At 44.7% G+C, this 22,898-nt stretch overlaps 1 protein-coding gene across 1 annotated transcript in view; it reads left to right on the top strand.

The window, feature by feature from the left end:
• The first annotated feature begins 7,363 nt into the window (after nt 1-7,363).
• Nucleotides 7,364-22,898, top strand: part of EGFLAM (EGF like, fibronectin type III and laminin G domains) — a 179,100-nt gene continuing 163,565 nt past the window's right edge. Inside the window, exon 1 of the mRNA XM_044232521.1 lies at nt 7,364-7,681. Coding sequence (XP_044088456.1) covers nt 7,585-7,681 — 97 coding nt within the window. The 5' untranslated portion in view covers nt 7,364-7,584. The remainder of the gene's footprint in view (nt 7,682-22,898) is intronic.

The raw sequence follows: 22,898 nt of genomic DNA, 5'->3' as shown, positions 1-22,898 counted from the left end.
TGGGGAACCGCAAACTTCAATGTGCTACAGGCTCTCCCTGCATTTCCAGAAGACGGTAATTTGTTTGTTTGTTTGTTTGTTTGTTTTCTTGCACGTGAAATCTGGCACACCAGACAGAACCCCATGATATGTGAGATCTGCCTTCCCTGCCCTCCTCCCCTTGGGAGTGCCTGTCTCAAACTCTTCCTTCCCTCCCTCTCCCAAGATGGGTGAGACCTATATTTCTTCTCTTGTCTTCTCAGTCCCCTTCATTCAAGCTGTTGCTCCACCTGGACTGAGCCTATCTTCTTTAGAAGGCATTAATACTTCCTTTTTAACCCAGATAAGGAGATCTTTATAATTTGAAAATACAACCAGTAAATATATAACACATTGCTAATACCCACTCCATCCGTGCTAGACCCCCGGATCCCCTTCCCACTGCTCTGTGAACACCCGTGCTCCATTCTGCAGCTTGCTTGGTCCACTTTGGCCATTTTAGCACATGAAGCTCTAAGTCCATCCCTTTTAGGTGGCTAAACACTGCTCCATTGTGTTCCCTATTGTGTTTTACCCATCTCTCCTCTAGTGAAATGTTTGTTTATGGCTTCAAGAGTTGTGGTATTACCAGCAATCCATAACCCACATTCAGAACCTCACCCACCACCAATTTCCCCTTCCCAAGCCACTCTCAAACTCACACACTCTACCGGTTTCTCAACCTGGAGGACCCTGGAACATATATCATAGGTGACTCTCAATCAGCTAATAAATGAGTCCTTACCTCTTTGTTCACAGGCACAGTATTAATGAGCCCTTTCTCCTTTTCAGGGAGAATATGTCCATGTTAAGAGAACCACCTGGATAAATGTTCTTAAAGCATCTCTCTTACATCTCTCTCCAGCTTTTTGGAATAGAATGGATATAATCGTTAACAAGTTATACTCTTAACTCATGGGAGTATTTCAAATGGTAGAAAGTTCAAGGAAACTGAGAGACCTTAGGTGAGATACTTTGGAACAAGTGGGCTTTGTTTATGCTCCAGAACATATAATGCAAGGTAGCTATCTACTCAGGTATACCTGGTGGGAAGTGTAGTCACAGTATTAGCCCTGAATATCAGCTTGGCTGATGCTTGCAGAGGAAAAGATACCCTCCCAAAGCCATTCTCTGGAAGCCCCATCTCCCTGCAGAGATGCACCTGCCCACATCTAAATCAGGAGGGAGCATCCAGTCAAACAGACTTAAGGATCACCCTACACCATACACAAAAATCCATTGCAGATCTAACTATGGAAGGTAAGCAGTAACACTTTCAGAAGAAAACATGGACTAATATCTTCGTGACCTTGAGGTATATAAAGATTCCTTAAGCAGGACATTAAAAATGCTAGCCACTAATGAAAAAAATTGATCAATTATACACTAAAACTAGGACTTTTGTCCATTCAAAATCATTACTAAGAGAGCTAAAAGACAAGCCAGAGTGGGAAAAATATTTTCAATATAAACATCCACCACCAACAACAAAATCCTATGACTTGTATCCAGACTATATACAGAACTTCTACAAATCAATAAGAAATGGGTTGAAAAATCAGTAGAAAAGTGGGCAAAATATATGGATAGACACTTCCAAACTAGGATTCCTTCCTTCCTTCCTTCCTTCCTGCCTGCCTGCCTGCCTGCCTTGTAGGCTCCATGTCCAGTGTGGAGTTCAGTGTGGGACTTGAACTCATGACACTGAGATCGAGACCTGAACAAAGATCAAGAGTCAGATGTTTAACCGATTGAGCCACCCAGGAACCCCCACAAACTAGGATTTCTAATACACAAGGGAAAAGGTACTTGACCTCATTAGATTTCAAGAAAACACAAGTTTAAACTGCAATGTGATATTATTACACACTCACCAAAATGACTAAAATGAAAAAGACACCAAAACACCACGTGCTGGTGAGATCGTGGAATGACTGGAACTCTCATGTACTGCCTGTGGGAGTGTAAATTGGTAGAGCCACCTTGACAAATTGCTTGACAGTATCTTCCAAACCCAAACCTGGCCTTACCATATAACCTGGGATTTATGCATAATGGAAATGCGTACTTAGGTTTACCAAAGACAAGTACAAGAACAACTACAGAAATATTTTTGGTTGTAGCTCCAAACCAGAAAACAAACCAAGTGTTCATGAGCAGTAGTGTGTAAGTAAATTGCAAATATGCATATAATGGGGCACCACATGCCAATGAAAAAGAATAACAACACAACTTGGATGAAAATCTCAAACATAATGTTGGGTAAAAGGGGCTGGCTATAAATTAGTACGTCATTGGATTAAATTACTGGAATCCATTTATATAAAGTTGAAAAACAGGCAAAACTAATCTAGGTCTTAGAAATTAGGAAAATGGTTTCCTATTTCACTGTGGGGTAGGTTATAACTAGTAGGAGGACTATAAAAGCTTTCAGGGTCAGGAATTGTTCTAGTTCATGATCTGGGGACTTATTCCATGGGTGTGTTCACTTTATGACGATCCATTGGATTATTCATGTAGGTAGGATCTATGCATTTTTATACTTTGTTGAAAAGTTTACATTAAAATAAAAGCCTGGAGAATCAGGTTGCCTAGCTTAACCATAATTCACCAGCCATTTTATTTTTTTTAAGATTTTATTTATTTATTTGACAGAGAGAAATCACAAGTAGATGGAGAGGCAGGCAGAGAGAGAGAGGGAAGCAGGCTCCCTGCTGAGCAGAGAGCCCGATGCGGGACTCAATCCCAGGACCCTGAGATCATGACCTGAGCCGAAGGCAGCGGCTTAACCCACTGAGCCACCCAGGCGCCCCTCACCAGCCATTTTTAATTTATGTTTCTAAGAAGGTATGCAGAAGGAAGGACAGATTGGTGACTGCCAGTTGTGTCCCTGGTAGAACCCTGTCCTGTATAGAAGCATAATTTAAACATTCATGAGATCGATGGCTATATATGACAGTATATTGGGACGTAGGTTATCATTTGTAATACAGGGTCTTTCTCTCTTGACATACCAACAGCATGCTGTTAACACTCTTACCTAGTGCCTCTTTTGTCCTGCTTTGTGGAAAAGTAGGCTGTGCAATTCTCTTCTCTGAACTGTCTTTTTGAGTGCAGAAGACATTATTTTCTTTCCTGTAGTCTTTCTGTTCTCAGCACAGAGCCTTATACAGAGTGGGATCAAACCTTGATTAAAGCTTGTTTCATAGTGGAGTGAAGAATGCTTACATTGTCCTCTGATCTCTTTTTCTTTGTGTAATTGTCATTTTTATTTGTGTATTTAAGTGGGAGGTCTGAACTCTTCTCATCCTTCTTCTGGAACTTGTGCATCTTGAGAGGAAACCCAAGGAAGGACTCCTGGAAGTGCCGGGAGGATTCTCTTTCTTGAGCTGGGTGCTAGTTGTGCAGGTAAGCCGACTTGGCTATAATTAATCATTGGCATGCTTGTTATTGGTGTACCTTTCTTTATATGTTGAATGATGACAGAAACATGTAACATACATGGAAATAATATCTGGTTCTAGTTTGATCAGCTACTGAGATGATGAGATTTTGTGGAATTAGTCATGCTTCTATATTGCTTGAGGGAATGTAAATTTGTACCCTCTCCTAGGCCAAAATTGGCCAAATCATCAAAATGAAAAAGGCACTTACCCTTCTGCTGAGCGATGGCTAGTCTAGAAATGTAACCTGCAGTCTATTATATCAGGTACAAACTATTATTCAAGGTCCTTCCCTGCCAGAGTGTCTATAATGATACAATAGGAAACAACAAAGAACAAATAAATTGTACATCACACAACGGAATATTATTCAGCAGTCAGTGAAGGGGAGGCAGATCTCTACTTGCTGATTTGGGCAGATTTTCAGATTAAAAAGCATGTACAAGATGCTCCTGTTTGTGTTAAGTATATGTGTATGTGTTTGCTTGTATGTTCATACATAGAATATCTCTGGAAAGATATACAAGAAACTGATAATAGCGGTTGCTTCTGGGAGGGGTAGGGTGACACTTATGTGTCCCTATACCCTCTGCCTGGTGCACACTTCAAATTTCATATGTACGTATAACCTCTCTAAAGAAAAAAAATTAAACCTAAGGGTAATTCTTGGCTGCTGGTTCTTCCACACTCTCATGGAGTGACTTCTTCAACATTCTGTCATTGGTAACTCCGCCTTTACTTTCATCTAAATACCCTCCAAATCCATTCCACGAGGCAAAGGTCAGGCTCTTTTCTCATGATATTGAACAAAGCAGGCAGATCACCCTTCTACCGGTGACCTTATTAATTGAGTTTAGACCTCCTGTGAATTTGGGAAGATTTTTTAAAATGAAACATTCAAAGCCGTTTTGCCCTCTCTAGTTCCTCTTCTCCCAGAAGGCAGGAAGGAAGTGAAAAGCAAGTGTCCATTTATCTTTAGTCAGATTTGTAAGTGCAATAAACTGGTTGTCAGACTGGTAGGAGAGGGAAAATTGGGGGCTGTGATTTGACTCTCAACAGAAGGAAATAAGATCAGTATGCCCTAAGTATGCTCTAGATTTGTAGCAAGCAGATCTCAGGAAGTAAGGCCTTATCTCAATGGCCTGAGGATCCAGAGCATTTGGAGGCACCCTGAAGTAAAATATAATGACACAAATGAAGGTAATCCTGCAAGGAAGAAACAAGAGGGGACTCTGAAGAAACCAAGCTGGCTTTCCAAATCACCTATGGCCATCGGCAAAAGATCAAAGGGAGGCCCAGGGCCAGGGCTGAAGAGGTAGTATGGGCAGAAGTCAAAGGTATGCAAGAAGGATGATCCTCAGGCTTGCAAAATTTGCAATGAACAGTTTGTTCAAGTTGTGTAGAAGGCACGTTCAAAGCAGAACTGGCTTGGATTGGATGGTGCTTTTCATCAGATTATAAAGACAAAGCAGAACCTGGAAGTTACCAATGGATCATCTAGTCCCTTCATTTTACCAGGATACACAGAGCCCAAGATTAAACACCAAGTCCATTGGTCCATTGGGACCACTTGGTCTACTTCTGTGTCTGGTTTCCCTCTGTCTCCTTAAAAGCCTGGACTCTGGAACCAGACCACCTGGATTTGGTTGAACTCTGTCTCTTGGGAGCTGCATGGTTTTTGAGAAAGTTACTTAACTTTTTCATGTTTTAGTTTCCTTATCTGTCAAATGGGAATAATACTAATATCAATGTCTACCTGGTATGATTGCTACTGGGATTCTAAAGCCCTTCAGAGAGGGTCTGTTCTACAGTAGATGTTAATATGAATGCTAGCCGGAATAGTGGTTATTATTGTTTTAGATTTTTACCTCAGGGAGAATTATTTTTAAGTGGAAAAAAGCAGAACCCACATGGAAGGTATCGTCATGGTAACACTTGGTTGGTTCTGGGTACTCCCTTAGGTCTGATACAAAAAATCACTTTCTCATGGGGTGCCTGGGTGGCATATTTCAGTGGTGGACTCTTGGTTTTGGCTTAAGTCGTGGTTTCAGGGTCCTGAGTTTGAGCCCCCCCCCACCTCTGTGCTCTGCAGGGAGTCTGTTTGGGATTCTCCCTCCCTCTCCCTCTGCCCCTCCCCCTGCTCCTGCTCCCTCTCTCAAATAAATAAACCATTAAAAAAAAATCACTCTCTCATAAAAAGAGCTATCCAACATCCTTCAGGCCGTGGGGAGGTAGGCGCTCTCTGTCACAGGTGGAGGTTAAACCCAGGTGAACGACCTGCCAAGGATGCTGAAGGCAGATTTCTGGGCGTCTTGACGTCCCAAGGGTCTATATGATTCTGTGACATCTGAGACTAGGAGTCCTGAGGGCAGTCACATTGCCTGGTATCCAAACATGGCCTTGTTATCACCTTGGAAGTGAGGTCCACTGTCTGTTCAACTTTTTTACTCTAACTTCATGTAAAAGAACAGGGTCTGGCGTCACAGCTAAGACTTGTAAATCCTCGAGTTGGGAGTGGGACTTGAATTTATTAATGGGCAGTTGCACACTTGGGGACGCCAGCAGGTAAGGGACATATTCTCAGGCTTTGCTAACAAACAAACAAGATTGGGCTCATTACAAAACTTCTAGCTAGGGCAAACTTCATTCCTAAAAAGAGGAGGAGAAACGGGGAGGGGGTTGCGGAGAGATATTGGTCAACCTTGCTCCCTCCTGCTGTCCCAAGCCTAGGTTAACAATGAAGGGCCAGGACACCTTGCAGGTGAGGTCCTCCCAGCCAGCAAGCGCTGGCTCCCTCTGCGGGGCACTTCCTAGGGCCTTTGATCTTCCCCAGGAATTGGCCAAGCCTGTGTTTTCTTTCAGGTTTATGCTCTCTTGGTTTATTTGTTGTATCTGCTTTCTCTTCTCGTTGACTTGAAGATCAGCACGCTAGTGTGTAACTGGACTTGAGTCCCGGGGTCTCCCTTCTCGCCGCGCCACCAGGAAACCCGACAAAAGGCGTGTTTTACTGAGTCTTAGGGCACAAATCCAGGAGAGAAAGGAGCTGACCCGGGAATCCAGGTCCCGGAATCAGTGGTCAGGACCTCACCCCGGCCCCCAACGCCAGCTCAGCTGGCGGGCGCAGGGGCCCAGGTCCCAGTCTGGTCTTCTCCGTCCGCCAGGGGGCTTGAGCTCCGGTCGTCTCCCCGACGCCAGGTTTAACCTGGACTTTCATCGCTTCCCCTGGAGGGTCTCAACTTGCCTTTCTCTGCAGGGAGGGGACCCCGCTCCCCCGCGTTGGGCCCTAATCTCCACCCCGCGTTTCCAACCGAGTGGCGGGGCCTCCGCTCTCCATCTGCGCGCCTTAAATCCCATTTATCTTCTTAGCGCCCTAGACTCGGCCAGTCCCGCCCCCTCTTCCTCTTATCCTCCCCCACTTGCAAACCGCAGGCACCCTCCCTCCCCCACAGTGCGCTGGACAGACCCGAGCAACCTTAGGAGGTGTTGGGAAAAGTCCCCAAGCTGGGTGGTAGTGACCTACAGGGGCGCGGCTGGAGGAGGGGAAGAGGGTACAGCCGGGGGACGGGAAGCGGCGCCAGATTTCAGGGTCAGGACTGCAGAGGGTCCTGGACTCACTGTCCCCTAACTCCCGCCCTGCGACTCTAGTGGTTGAAGTCGTCCCCTCCTAGCGCCCCAATCTAGGTCACTGGCAGGGAAGGTCTGAGCCGGGGGTCGTTGAAAGGTGATGGGCGGGCTGTCGGCCCCAGAGGTGGGCGAAGAGTAAATTGTCTCGGAGCCTGCCCCCTCACTTCCACTCGATTGTAATTCCATCCCCGGGCGGGTCGAGCTTCCCTCCCTCCCACCGCCAGCCGGTCCCTCCCCGTCGGCTTCCTTCGCCGCCCCCGCCCCCCCCCGCCTCGGAAAAGCCCTGCAGCTCCTAGAGGACTTCACTCCCGCACGCCGACCTCCCGGCAGCAGCCCTGCCTTCTCCGACTCCTCCGTGGTTGCTGGACCAGCTCCCTCAGCCCTCCACCTCCTCACCCCGGCTGGGATCCACGGGGGCCGGCTCCCCCACGTCCCCCAGGAGACGCCCTTTCCTGGTGCGTCCGGGACTTGGTGAAACTTTGCAGGCGCCCGCCGTGAAATGGATTTAATCCTAGGCTTCTTGCTCCAGCTCTTGCTTCTGGCTTCCAGCCTCGGACCCAGTGCAGTGTCGCTCAGAACAGCTCTCCGAAAACCAGGTAACGCGCTCGGAGCGCCGGCGGGGGGGGTGGGGGCACCACGCCCGGAGCGCCCGGGTAGCGGTCCCTGCCTGGACGCGGAGCGGGCAACGCACCGCCCCTCTACCCCACAGACCCGCGGCAGTTTAACTGGGTTCATCTCTGCCCAGAGGTGGGAAAAGACGCGACCTCGCCCTCAGCCGCGCTCCACCCCGCCCCCCGCAACCCCCCCCCCCCACCCCGCCGCCCCAGCTCCGGCGGTTCCAGGGATGTTTGTTTGTTAAAAGAATAATCTATTTTCCAGACACAGTAGAGGTGGAGGGCTGTGTGTTTGAGCACAGAGCTGAGAGCAGGGACAGCGATCATGCTGTCTCAATTACAGAGGATTGCAACTGTGCAAGAGAAGTCAAACAGCTCCTCCTGTGTCTCTAAACATCTTTATTGAATTCATATTGTCCAGAGCCCAGCCATTTCCTGTTAAGTGTCTGAAGATTTGCCTGGAGTTCCCTGTGCCCATCTCTGGTCCTGCCCTGGCAGTGTGTAGAAAGTGGCCTCTGCTTTTAAGGATGGTTTCTGCTCTGGGGCCGTTTTCTTAAAAAAGAAGTGCCTGGTGGGTTAATTTTACAGAGTTTGGAGCGCCTGTCTGTCTTTGCGAGGGCGGTTAGAAGGTGTATGGTGTTGTAGGCTATTACAAAGAATTAACCTGCATTTCCTCTAGTTACACTGGTAAAAGTTCTTGGTGTATTTTTGTCTGCTTTGAGTTGGTCTGTGTTGTGAGATTATTCAGGTTACAGCGTTCTAAACAATAAAGTTCTAAACGTTGTTGCCTGAATAACGATTTTTATTCTATTTTGCTGAGGCTGTATTTTGAATGCTGAAAAATCTGTGTTTTTCTGGGATTTTGTTTTTTGGTTTTTGGTTTTTAGTTTACTTTGTAAGCGAGTTTGTCTTATGGGATTAATTACATCTTATGAACAATGGAAAGCAATATAACTTTATTTGAATGCAGTCTGCAAAACTCTGCAGAAAGTGCAGTTTATCTTCACAAATAACGATTCTATAAGAAAGAGACAAACCAGGGAAATTTATCAGAGGGTGAAGAAAATAATGTTGGCAGGTTCCCATATGGCTGCTTAAATATTTTCACTGCTCAAGGATTTCTTCATTTGGAAATACGACTTGTTGCCTTTCAGCTTTGGGGGACCCCTCACTCTTCAAGCTGTGTCTGTTGCTACCTGCCTTGAAATTTAGTCATTATCATAATCTGCAACACACTTAAATTACCAGCTATTCTAGAGAGATGATAGCAGCAGTCCAAGGCGATATTCTATTAAATTGTTTCTCACATGCATGCATACACACATCTTCAAGGATTTCAGTAAAGGGCTTCTTTCTAACTTTTCTCCTTAAGATAAGCACATCATGATCATTGTATTCTGAGGGGTTATTCCCATAAAACCACCTAGTCACAGTTTTTGAGCGATGCCTAGTTATATCTATCTATCTATAGTTCTTAGGCTTAAGCAGTGTATGTAATATTCTTTTAAGGATAGATTTCAAGCCATTTAAGCAGAATTTTTTCAAAAGCATTTCACAAAAGCCTGGTGTATATAGAACTGCTCATATGGTTCACCCTATTTCCTTTTTTATTTTTTTTAATTTTTATTATTTTATTTTATTTTATTTTTTATTTTTATTTTATTTTATTTTTTTAGCTACTCTCCTAAAAATGTTTTCTACCTGGTTCATCCGGACTCTCATTCTGATACTCATGCTATGCATATGCATCTTGGCCTCTTTGGTTTTATTTGAAGCTTGAATAGGGTTTTGATAGTAGAAACTCTATCTTTTTAAATATGTTGGCATATTAAATACACCAAATTTGAGGTAGAAGGGGTGTTTGGACTAGGTTCAGCCTAGAAGAGCTTTTCATTATTTTATAATTTTCTCCAGACACTGGCTTTCAGGTTGGAAAGCTGCTCAGATTAAAATGACAGCTACTTTATAAACTTCAGGGGAAAATTTCCTCCTGGGCTCATTTACATCCCTTGGAAAGACTAGTTTTTGATCCGGAAAATTGGTCCAGATTAAAACCTGAATGTGCCCTGCTTGGCTCTGATGTGAACAGCAACCAGCTAATTTATAATCTTCCCCAGACACCAGAAAATCCTGCTAGGATCCATATAGGAATTTCTTTGTACCCTGTTTCCTCAACAGAAATTGGTCTGTGAACATTACTTTGAAGGGAGCCCGGCCACCATGTAGGCATGCTGTATAATCCTGTTTTCTTTGGATGACCCTGTCTGTCTCCTAACGCTCCTGAAAGACGGGGAATTGTTGGATTCAAAATCAACCTGAAAATTCCCCATCCCCACCTAGCTCTGGTGGGAAAAAAGCAAGTAGCAGCTTCAATGATGAGTTCAGTCTGAGTCCAACATAGGCAGCCTTTCCCTCCACCCAAGATAGCTCATCTTCTGCCATTGGGCATTAATAAAGAAACCTCTGCATTTGCCGAGACTAACAAGAAATGACAGCTCTTAACTTAAGTCAAATGAAATAATAATAACGAACTCTAATTAAGTGCTTGCTACACTGCTCTAACAACTTGGCACGTACTGATACTTAATCAACCCAGCAGCTCTGTGAGATGGGCACTATTATTACCCCTATTGAACTGAAGATGAAGTTGTGGCTCAGAGAGATTAAAGATCTCCTCCAAGGTCACACAACTAGTAAGTGGTGGAATGGGATTCGGGCTGTGCTAGTCAGGACCAGGAAGGGAGTCCTTAGCGGTCCTGGTAGCGGAGGTCTGCAGACTGGTCCTGGAGGGCGTCTCCCTCCTGGCTGAACAGGGGGGCTCCCATGGGACAGAGCCAGGTGGAGCGTGTTATCCCTGCTGCTGTGGGTGTGGGGCCTCCTAAGTGCTGTTAAACATTTGTACATGGGATCATGCCCAGGCCTTCCAGGGTAACAGTGTGAATGATACGGAGATGGAGTTCTGGAAGCCTTTGTCCACTGACGTCATCTACAAGAATCAGGGGGTATAACCACGTCACCACATCGATGAACCACTTCCTTTCTCTTATTCAACTCCTGGTGCTAAATCTTGTGAGGGCCAAGGATCTATCCAAGGACCTGGAGGTAGAAAAAGGGGCTTCTGACCCTAGGTAGGGTAGAGGACACCATCATCTCCCTGGCATGGAAACTTCGCATAACCTTCGCTCCTTTTCAGATCACAGATTAGAATCAGAGACCTGGAAGGAAGTGAAAAGGCTTCATTTGACAGCTGGGCTAAGGGTGATTAAGGGATTTGTCCAACTTAACATCAGAAGCTGAACCGGAACTAGTACCCAGGCCCTCCTGCGTGGGTACTTCTTCCTTATCCAGAGTGTCCCCAGGAAGCACAGGGACGACTGGCGTTTCTGATGCAGAGCAGGAGGATGGGAAAGGGAAATCCAGACACACAGCTGCCACACACCTCTCCCACAGGCAGATTGGTAACTCATGGTGTTAATTCCCTCTCTGGCCCAGAGAGAGGGGCTGGTGGACCGGGGCACAAGGGCCCTGCCTTTCCTCTTGTCTTTGCAGTTTGCCTGAGGCCCCAGGGGCAGTAAGACAAGGCCAGGTCAGGGCTGAGAATTGAAGGTCTTCCTTAGAAGACCGTCTTTAGGGAGATGCACAGCTCTTACCCTTTCCTTTCCACTCCCTCAGCATTTCCTTACCTGTAAAATTGGACTACAGGGAAGATCCAGAGAAACCCAGAAAGAAAAAACAAGAGTCTGGAAGAGCATAGTTAGCTGGCGGGCAATGTATCTTGCCTGCTGTTGAGGGTGAATCCAGGAGCCTCTAGGTGGTTTCTGCTGCTGCTCGAGTGAGGCTTATTGGCTACAGAGTCAGAGGCCTCCCTCTTCTGTTTCCTGCACGCCAGCCTGAACAACTGCTGGTCACGAGGGCCTGCTTATGTCCCCACTTGAAGCTCTCATGCAAGTCCCCTTCCCAAAGCATGCATTTGGTGGGGGGATGGGGGGTTAGGGGGGTGGTGCTCATCTCTTCTGTATGTCCCTCCTTCTCCCTTTCCAAACCAAAGTCCTTCTCTACAATGCGATCCAGATTGTCTTGCTTCTTGGAGAATGCTGGAGCTCATAAAGGCCACACATATTTCCGCCCTTGAAGGCCATATATCTCCCCAGCACCTAACTACAGACATCCATGCAGTCCAAGCAACGTAGCAGAAATATTTCCTCCACTCCTCCATTTTGCCAGCCCTCCTACCCTCCTCTTTGTTTCCACACCACATCTAATCCCTATAAGAAACCCCCCTCCCCTCTCTCTCTCTCCCCTTGGATTCCCTGTGAGGTAAAGGGACAAAGAGGTCAAGGTCAAGTGTAAATGTCATAACGTGAGGCAGTACTCGTTTCTTGGAATTCTTTCTCATGGAAGAGTGATTTGGCCAGAAAGGAACTGAGTGGTGTTTTTGGTTTTTGCTTCGTGTTTCTTACCCTGAGCCCAAGGCTTTAATAACCTTGCAATTCTTTTGGGAGTAGTTGGCCATCTGTCTAGCTCAGAAGTGGTCCAGTGCCGCAGAGCTGGGTTTCTGGAAGACAGGGCCTCGGGCGTTGGAGGCTGCCGGGGGAGCTTCCACAGAGTGGCCCCGGGGATAGCCTGTGTCTTCCACCTCACCTGCTCGGCCCTCAGGACTGGTTGCTCCCCATTGACTCGAGGGATGATGGGATGTTATGATTGCAACAGAAAATCTTTTGAGCTGGTCAGGATCCCTGCCACTGACTTTGGCCACAGTCTGTCAGGTGACAGATATTAGAAGTGTACCTGCTATTTCAGGGATAGAAGAAGGGAAAAGGTAAAGAGGTACAACAGACCCTAAAGGGCCATTTGTAGCAGAAACCCCCAAACCTGTCCTTGAGTCCACTCCCATTTTGAAGAAAGCTGCCATTGTGTGGCTTCAGACTCCTTAAATGAGCTGGAAGATGTTTACCTCTTACTTCCAGGAATCGAATCTCATGGGCTTGGGGGTGGGGAGGCAGGCGCAGGGGCACAGGTGAAAGCAGAGGACGAACCTTTCAGAGCTGGCTCAGAGCAGGACTAGCCTCAGCCAATCTCAGGCCTCTGACCCAGGCAAGTAGTTCCTGAACTTGCACATGGATGAGAATTCTGTGTGTGTGTGTGTGTATATCATATTATTATATTTATGTATATTATATATATTATTAGCCCCAGGGGTATAGGTCTGTGAGTTGCCAGGTTTACACACTTCACAGCACTCACCAATAGCCCATACCTTCCCCAGGGTCCATAACCCCACCACCCTCTCCCTACCCGCCTCCCCCCAGCAACACTCAGTTTGTTTTGTGAGATTAAGAGTCTCTTACGGTTTGTCTCCCTCCTGATCCCATCTTGTTTCATTTTTTCCTTCCCTACCCCTCATGTTGCCTCTCAACTTCCTCATATCAGAGAGGTCATATGATAATTGTCTTTCTCTGATTGACTTATTTCGCTCAGCATAATACCCTCTAGTTCCATCCATGTCATCGCAAATGGCAAGATTTCATTTCTTTTGATGGCTGCATAGTATTCCATTGTATATATATATATACACCACATCTTCTTTATCCATTAGTGAATGAGAATTCTTGGCATGCATCTCAAGTGCCTGCCTTTTTAACAAGAACGTCTGGTGACTTGATGAGATGGTTTGCAGTCCGCACATTGAGACCTGACAAGGCAGAGTTTAGGCTCCTGTCAGCCTCCCTTGCATCCTGACCTTCTTCCCAGATACTCCCCAGATGCACGGTCTCCTGTTCCTTCCTTTGTCCACACCATGTGGGATTTGCAGTGACAACTCATTGCTCTGGGTCTGTGTTGTAACCTTAAACTCCACAGGTCTTCTGAAGGTTGGATTTGGGGCTGTGGTCTTTGGAAGGCAGCTGAACGACATCTCCTCTGAGTGAATGTTTCTCTTCGCTGCGCCCCTCCCCCTTTCCGCAACCTGTTCATTGAGAGATGGCCATACAAAGGAGGGAAAGGCTGCCATAGCACTAACAAACAGCCCCTTGCAACTGTGTGTAACCCGTCCCCCACCCCTGCCCTCATTTCCCTCAGACCCACTCCACCCCCACCCCCCCCCCCCCCCCCTGCCGCCACTGCACCTGTGCTTTCAGCCTCTGAGTCTGGTTTCTTCTTGGGTAGGAGCACAGACTTTAATATTTGACAGTTTTGGTTCAAGTCCTGACACTGTTATTTACTAGTGACTTGATGGTGTAAGGCAAGTTGTGTTAGTTCTGTGGTCTCTGTACCCTCATCTTTAAAATTGGAAAGATCCTGTCATTTAAGGTTGCTAGAAGGGTTAGGTTGGGCAAGACATGTACTGAGGCATTTAAAAGGCACAGGAGCCTGAGACTGGAAGGCAGTGTTTAAAGGACTCGGATCGTTTAATCCGGGCAGAGGAAAGCAACTAAGTCAATACACGTGACTGAAGGACTATGTTCCGGGCATGACAAGAAACACAGGCACTTAGGATTTCATGTTCCTTTTCCATACATATGAATGTATGATTGATTGCATGTGATTTAATTTGTACTGAGTCCTAAAATTTTTCCGATAAATTAATTGACAAATTAGAAAGACTCTCTGGTTGACCACATGCCTTAGTTTTTGGTTTGGAAAATATGGCCACCAGGTTTGTGGTCTTGCCTGAGTTGATTCCTTGGAGAAACAGTAACCCCCAGGGTGGTGGGTGATGTTGGCCTGGTAATTATCTTGGGGAGGTTTTGCAGGGTCTGGTGGTGAAAGGGGAGCAGCTGTTCCTGAAAGAGAATTAGCCAGACGGATGCATGACTGGGCGTCAGTGGAAATCTCCATGAAGCTTGAGAGCTAAGAAAGGCTTGGGGTTTGATTGATCAGTAGATTGGAGTAATTCAAGAGCCACTCCCAGTGACAAGGAATGTCAGAGGCCAGGCTCCACTGGCTCTTTCTTTCCTATGAATGATTCTCGGCCGTGAAACCCCCCGTTTATCCCAGATATCCCCACCAGTTTATTTTCAGAATCAAAGGAAATAAAACGGAGCAGTGCTTTGAAAGAGCTGATGCACTCCACAAAGTTAGGATACGATCGATCATTCAACAATAATCATAGTAATTACTATTATCGTAACCAACCACACCGACCAAGAATATTCATCCTGAATATTCCATTTCATCTCATTTCCAGTCCCTTCCTCCTCACTCCCCTAAAGACACTTGAAGATTCTTTCTTCATCTGACTCTGCAAATCCTAAGCAATTTAAATCTTAACACTTGTGTTTGCTGACAGGGCACCCAGGATCTGGAATCAGATTTAATGTAATGTTAATGCTATTTATTTTTCTTGGTGTAATAAGTTTATATTAGCCAGTTAATGGTTTACATTGTGCAAAAGGAGTTGTATCAGCAGGCACTTTTCTCTAACATCTGGGCAATTGGAAACATAATACTTAAATACAACCTGAGTTTAGAGCCTTCCTTGGACAGATGGCTAATTTTATCGATCTAATTTTACACTTAGGAATAGGTCCCATGATCCTTTGCTCATAATTCTTAGAGTGAGCAGAGAAATAAATAAAATGGATGATGGCTGTGAATTAGATGCCTGTTATATTGCTTGTAATTTATTTTTAAAATACTTCAGTATAAACAGTCACTGTGTGAATTACTTTAATCTGTACCCTAGGGGTACTTAATTAACTCTCAAAGTAATCTGGCGTAGAAGGTACCATTCTGGCATAAGAGTTTACATCTATTTTAATCTCTCAGTGACTGTGCTATGTCAGTGGTCAAATATTTCGAGCTTTATCTCTGAGCTAGTGAGAAATCCATGCTCCAGGGCTAGTAACCGCTTGACCTTTACTATGGAGTCTACTCTCAGAGGTGGCTTGGAAAATACATGAAAATAACTTTTAGCATAAATCCAGGCCAAATGGTTTGTTAATTAGCATAAATGATGTTAGAAATAATGTTTTCATTGGTGAAACATATGAATAGATAGAAAGAGTATATAGTCTCTCTGTTTTTGCATAGACAGAGAATAAGCACCAGTAAACTCAAGAGTCAAGCTGCTCAGCAGTTAGGCTAAAGCCCCATTCAGTCATGTATTCCACTCACTTAATAGTGGACTCATTTGCCTGCTCCCCCTAACTGATTTGCTGATTCTGCCGCTAGGATATTGATGTATCTGCCTCAGCAAGGTGCTTGCTGCTGTAACAAACAACTCCAAATCTCAGTGACTTAACAGAAAATGTATTTTTCACTTACTCCAAGTCCAAAGTGAATGTTTCTTGTTGGGCAGCTCTCCTGGCTTGCTCTCCTTCAAGCGATGACTTGAAAACCTGAGTCATGAGGTCTTTGTAACCTCTATCTTATAATACCATCATCTTTGAAGTGAGCTTTCAAGGTGTCACTGAAGGTAAAGAGAAAGAAAGCTTGTGTGACAGATTTTTCTGCGCCAGGCTGTAATATGGTCCCATGGGCCCAGCCTAACTGTAAGGAGGCTGGGAAATGTAGTTTGGCCATGTACCCAGGAAGAAAGTGACCAGATGTGGTGGGTAGTTTCTCATGGAGTGCTTTGGAGTTCCTAAACCGACAGGGGATGTTAAAAAGAGTAAGTTTATGAGAATTTTTGTGACTTCTTACCAAGAAATATTTGTGTATGTGGCAGAATTTGGCCTAGAATTTGCATTCATTTTAGTGTACAACCTGGTTGAAAGGCAAGTAGTTGCTATCTATCTTTATGTGTTTGAAGCAATCATAATTTAACAAAAGGCCCTGAAAACTAAGCAAATTGACCCAGATTGGTTTGCAATAGGATGCAAAAATATTTATATATTTACATGAATATATGCTATTTGTTGCTACTTATTTGCTCCATTTTATACAAGGTAAAATTAATCCCTCTTAAAAAGTAAAGGGACTATCTAGTTGATTAAATAGAGTGAATTCCTAAGGCACATCAACTGGAACTCCAATTATTTTCTTTATAGTTTTCTGGAAGCTCCTTCTATTTGTGTCCCATAACAAAAAGGACTATTCGTGGTAGGATAATTTATTCAGTGAGATATGCATCTTAAAATATAAAAATCAGTTTTTAGATACCACAGCCTGCTTTGTTGGGGCTAAAGACAGTGTGGACTGATCCCAGCGAAAATAAATTGATACCTTGGGTTGAACCACCACACATCTCAAAGCACTTTCATAGAAATGATCTCATTTGATTGTGGAACCCTTGCCCTACTGGGAAGTCAAGAGCAGATGACTTAGCAAGGAGGAAGGAGGTAGAGCCAGGACATGAACCTGGGTTGTCCAGTCCCTAGCCCTTGTTGCTTCGCATCAATCCAGGGATGTTCCTGCAGCTAATGGATAAGAGCGTGATCACTGCAACATGCTCGAGTCTAGCTCTGAAGTCAGAAGGAAACTCACCGATGAGATCTGCCACTCTCACAGAGGCTCCATGCATAACATAGGACACAATGTACAAAGAACTGGTACTGCCTTCAGTCATTCTCCTGGCTGGTTAGTGGGCCTGCAAAGTACATGATGATTGAGGGGCTGTTCGCAATTGAGAAGCAGTCGTGCTAGCTGGAAGGTACTCCAGAATCCCTCCAGATGTCTCCTATAGAAGACCCTTTTGGGTTTTAGGGACGGTCTACAGGACTCAGCAGGGCGTTGAAATTTTCCATTCCTCCCCTGTTTAGCCATTTTCTTTAGTGGCAAATGATGTTTTCTAGACCTTCGTTGTGGCGTATTTCAAGGTTTATCTTTCTAGTCTCAAGGTTTTCTGTTGGTTTCTTAAACATCTCTTCGATACTGTAGGAGTTCCTAATTAGTGTAGTTAAACAAGTACGACATTCATTTAAAAAAAAAAAAAGAAGCATTCTGCTGATAGTTATTTTAAAGTAATTGATGGGCTTTGGTCACAACCTACACACATAACACACATCCTTTCAACTTGGAGGAATTGTAGCAAGGATCCAATAAACAGACCTGGGTTTGAACCCTAGTTTTAAAACTTATGGATGCCTGACCCCAGATAAAGTACTTAATCTCTTTATGCCTTAGATTTCCATCTGAAATTTAAGACTCATAATACCAACCACAAAGGTTTTGTGTGATAAATAAATGAGATACTATGATTTCCAGAAATGCACCTAGGAAACCCCTTTAACTTTTGGTAATAATTGCCCTCCAAAGTTAGTATGTATTAGTTAGATTCATTATGGTTTACAGAGTTTATATAGTGGTAGAGATGGTCGCTTTTTCATACTCGATGTAACCTCAAATATTGACAACTCTGACACGAATGTATAATTGAGTTTTGGCTCCCGTGAAAATGGATTTGAAAATAATTTCATTTCCTTAATTTTATGTTATAGATTTTTGGAGATTATATTGTTAGATGATGACTTTTGGTATCTAGATCATAGGTCATAAAGTTCATGTTATTGATGAAAGACCTGGAATCAGCCTTAGAGTTTAATAAAAATAGCCAACATTCATTTGGGGCTTTGTGTAGAACCAAAGACTCACAATGATATATCAAGATCATATATAGCCACTGTAGTAGTAACAAATTTTCATGTATAAGCTGTATGGCTCCTTACCCAAACAGAGGTTATTTGCAGTTAGAATATAAAAAAATTTTCTTAGCTACCTTCTTTACTGTGGTATTAAGAGAGTAGATATAAAAGGTGCTATGCTACCTATTCTGATATGATATGGATAGCTGTTCTATTCTATTTCTATGATATCTACTCTGTCCCCATTTTGAGTGAACCACACTCTCTGCTGGAATAATCTTCCTAAAATGCAGTTCTAATCCTGTCACTCTTGTGTTTAATATTCTTTTCAGGCTCCTCCTGCCTCCCAAAGTAAACCTGAGCATCGGAGGTCTGTTGCAATATGGCTCCACCTTACTTTTCCTGTCTTCTCGCCGAATACACAACCTGTATTCCAGCCACACTGGGTTATTTGCTATTCTGTAGACCACCTCTTCATTGTCCCAATACAAAGCTGTTGGCATGTTGATCTGCCCTTTGGAATAATCCTGGACTGCAATGACCCTTCAAAGCATGGCTCCCTTGGCCCTGTTCTGTGAAGTCTTCACGTGCCCTCCCAGCCAGGAGCCATTTGTGATTTCTCCCATTCTCCTTTGCATTACGTGATTGGTGTGCCTGACTCATGATTTCAGTTAGATTTGTAACTTTGTCAAGGCAAGCACCATGCCGTCTTCACCTGTGGGTCCCCTCCGTTGCCCTGTGGAGTGTCTTGCGTGCACTTGGCCTTCCCCGGGCAGCTGCGGAATGGAAAGTGATGGCCTTGTGGGCAAATATGTTTTAACATCATGTGTAATTGGATTCTGCTCCCAGCCCCTGAATTCATTTCTTTCCTCCAGCACCATGCAGGAAACGTGTCGCTTCCACGCGCCAACACTTGCTTCACTGGAGGAGATGTTTGAAAACCCACAGGGCAGTGTGATTTAGAGAAGGAAATCTCTCAGGACTCAGTCTGCAGCTGTTTTGGAATTTAAATCCTGCCTCTGTGCTGCCAATGGCTATTGGAATTGTGGGTGTTCGAGGAGCGTCTGATTGAGTCCATACTGTGAAATATGTCGTTTTTGCTACATGGGGGAACTGGTAGATTTTGAAGTAACTTCCAGGGCTGCCCCCAGATCTGCGTTTTATCACGTCTTGGGAGGTGACGAAGCAAAGACAATAATACCCTTTACTCCTACATCAAAAGATAGTGGGGGAGGAGGCATTAACAGTCCAATGTTCAATTCCCCTCCTTCTCGCATCTGTCTTTGAAACCAAAGGGAAAGGAGGCTGTGTGGGGAATGGCATTGGCGGTATGATTGAAAAGGTCAGGTTGCAGGAGAAGGGATGAAGCCAGTCCCTCTCTCGTAATGAGATCTGACTGTGAGGTCCAGAGGAGAACAGTACTCAAGCTCTCTAGCGTTCCTCTTCAGTTTTACTGTGCTGACCCTGGCTTGCTTGAGAAGATCAATTCTCTAATCCCTGGAAAGTAAAGCAAGGGAAAGCTGGAGTGCTTGCAGAGGTTTTTCCGGGCTTTGTTTTGTAAGGACCAACATGTTTGATAAAAAGAATGCCCCTGGGCAGCCCAGCTGAAAGCAGCCAATTGATTGACCCATTCACCCATTGGCTTATACATGTCTATGTGTGTGTGCATAAATACTGTATGCGTGTCGATGTACAGTAGAGCTGAGAATAAGCTGCAGCGTAATGGCAGTTAAAGTTGAACTAAGTAAATGATACGCTGCTGAAGTATTTAGGGACAAGTGTACTGATGTCTGAAATTTATATTGAAATACATAAAAAATAAATTTCCTGCCTGATGGTTGGGGAGAGGGGTAAATACATATGCGATACAGAGATGGTAAAGCAAGTAGTAAAAGGTCAGTGGTAGAAGCCATGTGGTAAGTATATACGTGTTCACTCTAAAACTCTCTCACTTTTTTGTATGTGTGAGTATTTTCATAATAAAAGGATGGAAATGGTGAACTGAGTATTAAGGAAAGAAATGAAATGACTACAAAGTTTTACGCATGAAGACTGAGGTTCCAACAAATTCAGCTCTGCACCACAGGCCTGTGGGTTTTTTACCTTTGTCCTGCTCCTCACCCCCCATTTACTCCCTTTACTTCTCTGCCCTTCCCCTTACCCCGTGGGGCCACCTTGTCTGATTGTCCGATCACTGATCACAGCGACTGCTGTGCCCTTTGTTTCTCCTGGGTTCAGCCAATGGGTGGCACTGGAAAGAGACGGTTGGGTGGTGGGGGAGAGAATCTGTGATCCCTCCTGCTTTGCTACTATGTTCCTCTGAAACCTTGGCTCCGGCCCCTGCAAGGCTTCCAACTCTGACTGTGGCTCCAGTGACTTAATGTGGTTTTCTCCACTGGCTGCTGCCCTGGGGGTAGTGGGCACATCTCACTGGGGCTGATCTCTGGGTCGCTTTCAATATCCCTTATTCTCCCTTAAAGCAGCTCGCACCTCTCCAAGTAGTCTTTTAATTAAAATCTTTTTTAATTAAGTAAATTCTTCTTCCTGCTGGGATCCTAATTGATACCTTTGTGCTACCACCTTGTTATATATGCCCTATTTCTATGATTTTCTTCCTTAGGCGTAGCCATAAGGTTTTGATTTCTGTTTACCTTGCATTTAGAACTCTCTGAGGATCAGGTCTGATTTAGCTTAAGGATGCCTGCTACAAATTCATGGCAAAAGCAACAGGAACATTGGCCTTTTGAGGACGACCTGGTTCTCTAGGCCCAAATCTGCTGGCCTCTTGGATAAGAGCACATTGAGACCAACCAGTCCATCGCTGCGTGGTGCTGAGTAATGATCTCAATAATATCAAGGACTCCCACTAGAAATCCTGGAAACCCAGAGCTTTCTAGAACACATCTGACCAGAAGGGAGCATAGTTCATTTCTTGAGAAAGTCACCATGAACCAAAACTAACTCTTAGAACGTCAGTGAATTTGACCTTAAAGGAAAAAAGGCCGTGGGATGCTTGGACTTTCTCCCACTTCAGTTAGTTGTTGCTGGCTTTTAGGCTGTTGATAATTCTTAGATTCTGTTCTGCTTCCTTGGCTATAAATGTCTCGTACCTGATATTCTACTGATTTGGGTTGAAAATGCTTATTACTCTAATTTAAAAGAACTAATTAGCTCACATTCATTGTCTTGGTTTGGATTCCCCAGTAACAAACCTTAAGACAAAAATCTGAATAGAAATAATTTACTTGAAAGGTAAACAGAACGAAACAAAAATGAAAACAGGAGCATGGGGGAATGAGACAAGGAGCCCACTGAGAAGGCCGTCCTTGAAGGTTTTCTTGTCAAGTGGGGGGGGGGCACTTGTCGATGATAGAGCTTAAATTCAGGGGAGAAACTCAAGGAAGTGTCACCGAACACACCATTGGGAGCTGTCCTACCTGAGAGGTGAAGGCGCTGGGGCGTTCACATTCACGAGGATTTTATGCAGGGCTGCTGCCCAGGAGGGCTTTCTTTCCCCAACGCTTCCAGCCTGCCAGGCTTGTGGGCAGAGCCGATTTCTGGGTCTTCTGAGAAACCCTCTGGTAAAAGGTTGCAGAAATTGGTAGCTAGAAGTGGGCTGGCTCTGGGGAGGTAGAAGGAATTATGGGGGGTACTATCAGTGCTTCTACACCCATAACTGATGAATTTTATTTGGAGATTCATGACTGACTCCCTCTTCTCCACCCCCCACTAGCAGTTTATATCCATTACAAGAAGAGGGCAGAGGATGTTTAAAAACTTAACATCCGGAGTCCTAGTTCTTAGTCCTAACCTGCACTAGGATTTTCAGGGAGTGAGGGGTAGGTGTGACTCTGCACTGCTATACGAAATACAGGCCATGACTGAATCAGTTCTCCAGTTGGAAGTATTCAGGAAGGCTGACTGAATTTGGTTTGTAGATCAGAGAATTGCCACCAACCAACCAACCAACCAACCAGCCAAACAAACAAACAAAAACTGTGCTAACTGAGAAGGCCATTAGGAATGACAGTCTTCATTCCTTATGGGTATGCTCTGTTGCTTAGAATTTGCTTCTAGGTTGTTGAGTGTTACATTGGGGAAGAATCTGCACTTAAGTTTAAAGGCATGCATTTAAAGGCATCCAAAACAATAACAATTGCTCACATTTATATAGTGCTTGGTAGATACAAAGCACGGGTAGGAACAGCACCGTCTTCTGAGGCTGGCATCATAGAAATCTTGAATTTTAGCACAAGAGGGACTTTAGGGGTAGATGTTTAACCTTGTATGGTCTAGGGAAGAAAAGTCACTAGCTTAAGGTCATGCATCTCGTTACTGGCAAAATGAGCACTAGGACCCAAGTCTTCTGACCTGTGGCCTACTGCTTCTTCTGCTGGACCCACCACCTCCATGTCCACCGGGGTAGGTAGAGACTCAAGGGCACCTTCTGTTTTTCATTGACTGTCTCTTCTTTCCCTTCAAAAGTGGTCTTTGCTTATATGTTTAGAGGTAAGGAGCCCTCAGCTCAAGCTTGTAAGACAGTGTCATGTCCAGAGAAACAACCTATAAAAAGGTTGCTTCTGCTTGTCAGTCATGGCCAAGCGACCTTCTTGGCTCCTCCTGGTTACCTGCAAACTATAAGATCTGTGAAAGTCATCATCTTTGAAGCCACTGAG

The sequence above is a fragment of the Neovison vison genome, chromosome 1 (assembly GCF_020171115.1).
Source record: "Neovison vison isolate M4711 chromosome 1, ASM_NN_V1, whole genome shotgun sequence".
In the NCBI taxonomy this organism is placed as follows: Eukaryota; Metazoa; Chordata; class Mammalia; order Carnivora; family Mustelidae; genus Neogale; species Neogale vison.
Note: the sequence above shows the minus strand (reverse complement) of the source record. Positions and strands in the feature narration are given on the sequence as shown.